The sequence below is a fragment of the Amborella trichopoda genome, chromosome 2 (genome assembly GCF_054954075.1).
Source record: "Amborella trichopoda isolate Santa Cruz 75 chromosome 2, AtrichopodaSantaCruz75HAP2 v2.0, whole genome shotgun sequence".
Taxonomy (NCBI): domain Eukaryota; kingdom Viridiplantae; phylum Streptophyta; class Magnoliopsida; order Amborellales; family Amborellaceae; genus Amborella; species Amborella trichopoda.
This window is the reverse complement of record NC_142337.1, coordinates 21,082,696-21,088,695: the sequence shown is the minus strand read 5'-3', so window position 1 is coordinate 21,088,695 and position 6,000 is coordinate 21,082,696. Positions and strand designations below refer to the sequence as shown.

General features: G+C 34.4%; 1 protein-coding gene across 1 annotated transcript; it reads left to right on the top strand.

The window, feature by feature from the left end:
- Positions 1-1,607: 1,607 nt before the first annotated feature.
- LOC18445674 (G-type lectin S-receptor-like serine/threonine-protein kinase LECRK2) lies at positions 1,608-3,790 on the top strand. The gene has a single exon (XM_088858302.1). It carries the CDS (start codon positions 2,517-2,519, stop codon positions 3,489-3,491), a length of 975 nt encoding a protein of 324 aa, XP_088714428.1. The 5' UTR covers positions 1,608-2,516; the 3' UTR covers positions 3,492-3,790.
- The last annotated feature ends 2,210 nt before the right edge of the window (positions 3,791-6,000 follow it).

Sequence of the window (6,000 nt, the reverse complement as noted above, 5' to 3'; positions counted from 1 at the left end):
GAAGAAATTTATAGTTTTTTTTTTTTCAAAAGTATAATTTACTTAATATAAATTGTAATTTATTATAAAACCCATATTTATTTTAGAGAAGTTCTCTTAAGAAAGTGATAAGCATGTAAAATATTTTTTACAAAATGATAAAGACTTCGTGTATTTTCAATTAAAAAGAAAGTAACCAACTATGGCCAGACACCCCATTTCATCATATTGTACAATTATACATTTATATTGACTTTATTTATTAATTAATATTTTAAATTTTGATCTTCCAAAATTACTCATAAAGTGAAATTATTTTATATTTTAAATATTCATATTTTAACTTATAATATGGGAGTAGTAATATGCAAATTAAATTACTTACAACATATTTGCTTTATATAAAAATGAATTTTATTTTAGAGAAGTTTCATTTAAGAAATTATAAATAGGTAAAAAACTTTGTTTCAAAGAATTAAATAATATTTTATTATTTTTTCCTTCAAATAATGAGAATTAAGAAATTTTACCTTATGTATATAATTGTAACTTTTTAAATAAGGACATTGATTTCATGCAACGATTGTATCATAATATAATGCAACCACATTAAAAAAACCATATTACTATTTTCATTCTAAAGAACAATTAAAAAAAAAAGAAAATTTAGAAAAAATGCTCGAGAAAGTGTTTTTGTAGCCCAATTAATATAAGTCGTCCATTTTAGTAAGAAGGTTAGATATAGGCCTCATATAGAGTTTTGTATTCCCAAAATTTTTATATAGTGTTATCATGATTAGATGAACAATGCTAAAATGAAAAAAGTGATTTTGAATTTGTCAAGGCCTAGATCTTGAAATTCACCAAATGGACAGTCGAGATTTATTGTTGGAGGGTACTAATTTTGACCATATATAGGATGCAAATTGAATTTTTTTTTTTTTCCCCTTAAGATTGATTATGGGGATGAAGAGAATATGTGTGCAAAATTTGTAGTCACAAAAATGCCAAAAATATGGTTTTCTAGAAGTGTGGTTGCATTAAACTACGATACAACCATTGCATGAAATAATTGCCCTTTAAATAAATATTAAAAAATGTTGTAAATGTTAATTGACTAAATTAGATATGATTTGTTATTTTATAATGTAATAGTTTGATAGGGCTGCAGTTTTATCAAAATAAGTAAATCTTCACCTCATAATTCATTGAAAATTGCAATTTAAACATTGAAAAACCTTTAAATTTTGTAAAAAAAATAAAGATATCAAATTCTAATAAGAGTGTATATCGCAACAAATCATCTAAACCCATTTTGCCCAAAATATAGGTGTTCTAGTGTCGATCAAGCAACATATAGGAGATTATTATACAATTTCCATGAGTAAGACTTTGAACATATAGGAGATTATTATACAATTTCCATGAGTAAGACTATGAACATATATAAGACTATGAACATATAGGAGATTATTATACAATTTCCATGAGTAAGACTTTGAAAAATCCTCTTTATCATTTATGTGCTATGTGGCTCATTTTATTTTATTTTATTTTTATTATTATTTTTTAAGCTTGTGGGAAGGGTCCCACCTACGGCAGGAATTAAAAAATCAAAAAAATAAATAAATAATCCAATACAAAATTGACCAACAATGCAGCTGAGGCATTTCCATGCCAAGCTAGAAAGCACAGACACATAACTCTTGTTTTTGTTCCTCTTTCTTTCTCTCTCTCTCAAACACATCACAATGACATGTCTTTGTCCATTTAACAATCTCTCTCTCCATCTATATATATATATATATATATATAGAGGAGTAGTTAAGTAACTTCTACTTGCTGCCTGGGAATTAATGGCTGCCACGGCACTATTGCAGTTGCTCTTGCTGGTTGGGATCCCTGCAATAGGAGCTCAATCTCCTGCTGCACAAAACATAAGGTTAGGCTCTTTTCTCTCTACAAACCCAACTGGTAACAATTGCAGCCACTGGCTCTCCCCATCTGGTAACTTTGCCTTTGGTTTTTACCCCCTCCTTAACACCCAAACATTCTTAGATGGAATCTGGCTTCATAAACTGAAAAAACCCTGGTCTGGTGTGCAACAGAGACTCTGCTCCTCTCTCTACTGGCCACTCCATCATCCTAACCACGAGTGGAAGCCTCCTTTTTGAGAAGCCCGAAATCTAAAGGCCAAGTTGACCGCCCCATCTCCGATAATGCAGTTCCAGCATCTTTTGCAGCCATTAGAGACGACGGTAACTTTGTTCTCTATGGTTCTAATCAAATTGTATGGCAAATTTTTTATTCTCCAACTGATACAATTCTACAGGGCCAAATTCTCAATACTGATGCTCAGCTCTATTCGAGTGTCTCTGAGACTAACCATTCAACAGGGAAATATATGCTTAGTATCAGGGTCTTCAGCTCTACTACCTAGCGCATGGAAAGATGACTAGTGTCGGCATTAATGATGCATATTGGAGCAGCCAATTTGGAAGGGGCAGGGAGCAATCTGACACTGATTCTTGAACCAGATGGGCTTGCATTTCTTTAATTCATCTAATTCGTCAGTAGCTCTCAGTGGTTCAGATTTTAGAACTTTTCTGTTCAGAGCAACGCTTGGGGTTGACAGGAATTTTCGCCCTTTCGCTTATGGTTTGGAGGACCCAAATGTTACCATGACCATGAACTCGAACCCATGGAGTTGGATCCCTGATTCTGACCCATGCAAAATTAAAGGAAGATGTGGCCTGGATAGCTTTTGTAAGGCTAATGATAACTCTTATAGCTGCATTTGCCCTTCTGGTTTCGAGTTTAAAGACCCACTAGACTGGTCTCAAGGTTGCGAGAGGAACTTCAGCATTATAGATGAATGCAGAAGAGAAAGAGGGAATGGGAATTTGAGCGTCATCGAGATGGAGAGCCTAGAGATGGTCAATAATGCATACGAGAGTTTGACATTGAGCCAACAGAGGTGTACACAAGCTTGCTTGGACGATTGCTCCTGTGCTTTAGTTCTATTCATTAACATGCAGTGTAAGAAACAGGCACTTCCATTGAAATACAAGAAGCAGAGTTCAGGCACTTTGTCACAAAAAGCTTTTGTCAAAGTTGGGGGTTTTGAGTCTAACCCAACTCGATCGCATAGGCAGCCTCTATTCTGGGTTACTATTGTGCTTGCTGCTTGCTCTTTTCTTCTTGTACTAATTTTCGGCTTTTTTTGTGTTAAATCGAGGGTCCCGAGATATAAAATGCTTAGGGTAAGGAGCAATTCTGATGTAGAGGATAGCAGTCTGCAATTGTTTAGTTATGAGGAGCTCGAGGAGGCCACAGGTGGGTTCCATGAGAGTTTAGGCAGAGGCGCGTTTGGAGCTGTTTTCAAAGGAGAACTACCTAACGGTGTTAGCATTGCGGTGAAGAAGCTCCATGGGATAATTGAAGATGGAGAGAGAGAGTTTCGATCAGAGTTGAACACCATTGGGAAGACCCACCATAAGAATTTAGCATGATTACTCGGCTATTGTGGCGAAGGCTCTCATAGGCTTATTGTTTACCAGTTCATGAGCAATGGGTCACTTGCAAATCTAATGTTGAATCCAGAAACAAGGCCAATTTGGGCATAGAGAGTGGAAATTTCTCTAAGTATTGCTACACTTGCACGAAGAGTGCGACACCCACATAATACATGGCGACATTAAACCCCAAAACATACTCTTGGATCAAAATTTTACACCCAAAATATCAGATTTTGGACTTGCAAAGCTCATGGACCCCAATCAAATGAGAACCGTTACAGATTTGAGGGGCACAAGGCGATACATTGCTCCAGAATGGCACAGGAATTTACCGATCACTGTGAAAGTTGATGTGCATAGCTTTGGGATCATGTTGTTGGAGATCATATGTTGCAAAAAGAGATTGGAGATGGGTGAATCAATCTCTCTTTCTCAACCCAAACCAGTTTCGATAAAATCTCTCTCCCCCTCTTTCTCTTTCTTTTGTTGTTTTTTGCTTCATAAATACTATGATGTTTTAAAATAATTTTGTTTTTTTGTTGTATAGAGAGAAATAGTAGGTTATTTATTTCATATTGAAGTGTGAGATGAATAAACATTTCTTAAATATATGAGTTTATTTCAACAGTGAAATCGGGTGGCTAGAGGTAATAATATATCATTTATAATATAGTGTTTTGGAAAGTATAGTTTGTATTTTTTGTATAGAGAGAAGCAGTGGGTTATTCAGCTCATATTGAAAAGTGAGATGATTAAGCATTCCTTAAAGGGAAAAGTTTATATAGAGCCGAGGCTCTTAGCAATCAAATTAGAGCCTAGTACAAAAATTTCACTAAAAGATGTTGTTTTGATACCCAAATATCTTCAAATTGATCATCTTGACATCAACAAGTATGGACATGAGAAAAAAATGAATTTCAAGTTTTGGAAATAGTGTATTTTGTAACACATTTTTGGACCATCCATTTTCAAGATTTTCAAGTTTTCATAGATTTGTCGATTTACACTACTTTTTGAAGCTTTAAACTTTATAAATGAAGATGAAAATATATTTTAAGGCTATCACAAAGATTTCCAACATTGAAACCACATTTCTTGACATTATTTGAAGGTAGGCTCTAATTTGATTGTTTAGAGCCTAGGTTCTAACAAATTGCGCCCTTCCTTAAATATGAGTTTATTTCAACAGAAACGTGAAACCGGGTGGCTAACGTATGTCATTGACTAGTACATGTGTAGAACAAAATTGTTGAATACTATGGCACATTTTAAGTCATCGGATTTCACATCCGATAGATAAGGGTATTTGCCAACTCCTTGTACAAAAATTGCACGGTCTTATACTATGCCATTTCATAATATTTAAGCAATTATAGATCAAGTCACTAAAAAAAAGGGAAAATTACATAAATATATGTTTTATTTTCTGTTATTACCAAACTACCTAAAACTTTCCATTATTACACATATATCCGTTTTTTTGGACTTCATAATTATTTTTTAAAAAAAAACTGAATTGCTCATTTTCGGTTTATCAAAAACCGAAATGGGCCAAAATTCGGGTCTTGAAAAACCGAATATCAGGGCCTGCATCACACGCAAGTTTCCACATTCTCTCTCTCGTGTTTCATCCTTGATTTTGGGGTTTTGGGTTTTAAGAGAGCAACTCACATCTCTGGTTTTAGTGATCCTTTGTGCTCCAATTGTACTCTTGCTCTATCTGCTTCCTCCTCGATGATTCTCTCTCCCTCCTTCCTCAGTGAACCTTTTTAGTTTATAGTGATCATAGTCTCTCTCTCAAGAATGTTCAAAACTCGCCCAACTAAAAGTCTATGTTCAAAACTCGCCCAACTAAAAGTCTGGAGATTAATTGTTCAAAACCCAAACATGCCCAACTAGATCTCTCTCTCAAGCTGATATGAAATGCTCTGTTTTCATGGTGGGTGTCCACTCCATGGAGACTAGAAAACACACAGCAGTCATTACACTGGTTTGAAGGATCTCTCTCTACTCTCTATCTCTTCTCTCTTTCGAGGTTGACCGATACAACCATTTAGTTTGCCATCGACCCAACCAGCTCTAATAAACCTTTACCCTTACAATGGCTTGATCCAAGTATCACCACAGAGAAAATTGCATCATTTTGTTGTCTTTATATTCGGTTTTCCAAACCCTAAAATCAAGGATGAATAGCAAGAGAGAGAATGTGAAAACTTGTGTGTGATGCAGGCCCTGATATTCGGTTTTTCAAAAACTAAATTTGAGTCCATTTCGGTTTTTGGTAAACAAAAAATGGGCAATTCGGTCTTTTTAAAAAAAATTGATGTGAAGCTAAAAATTAGACATATGAGTAATAACATAAAGTTTTAAGTATTTTGGTAATAATGGAAACTAAAATAGATATTTATGTAATTTTCTTAAAAGAAATAGTGGTTAAATTAACTAATTTACTAATAAAATGATTATATCTTAAAAGACAGCGCATTTAGGTCCCTCCCTCAAC

Excerpts from the sequence above, each read along its gene's own strand:
- LOC18445674 (XM_088858302.1), top strand. The coding sequence starts at position 2,517 with ATGGGCTTGCATTTCTTTAATTCATCTAATTCGTCAGTAGCTCTCAGT.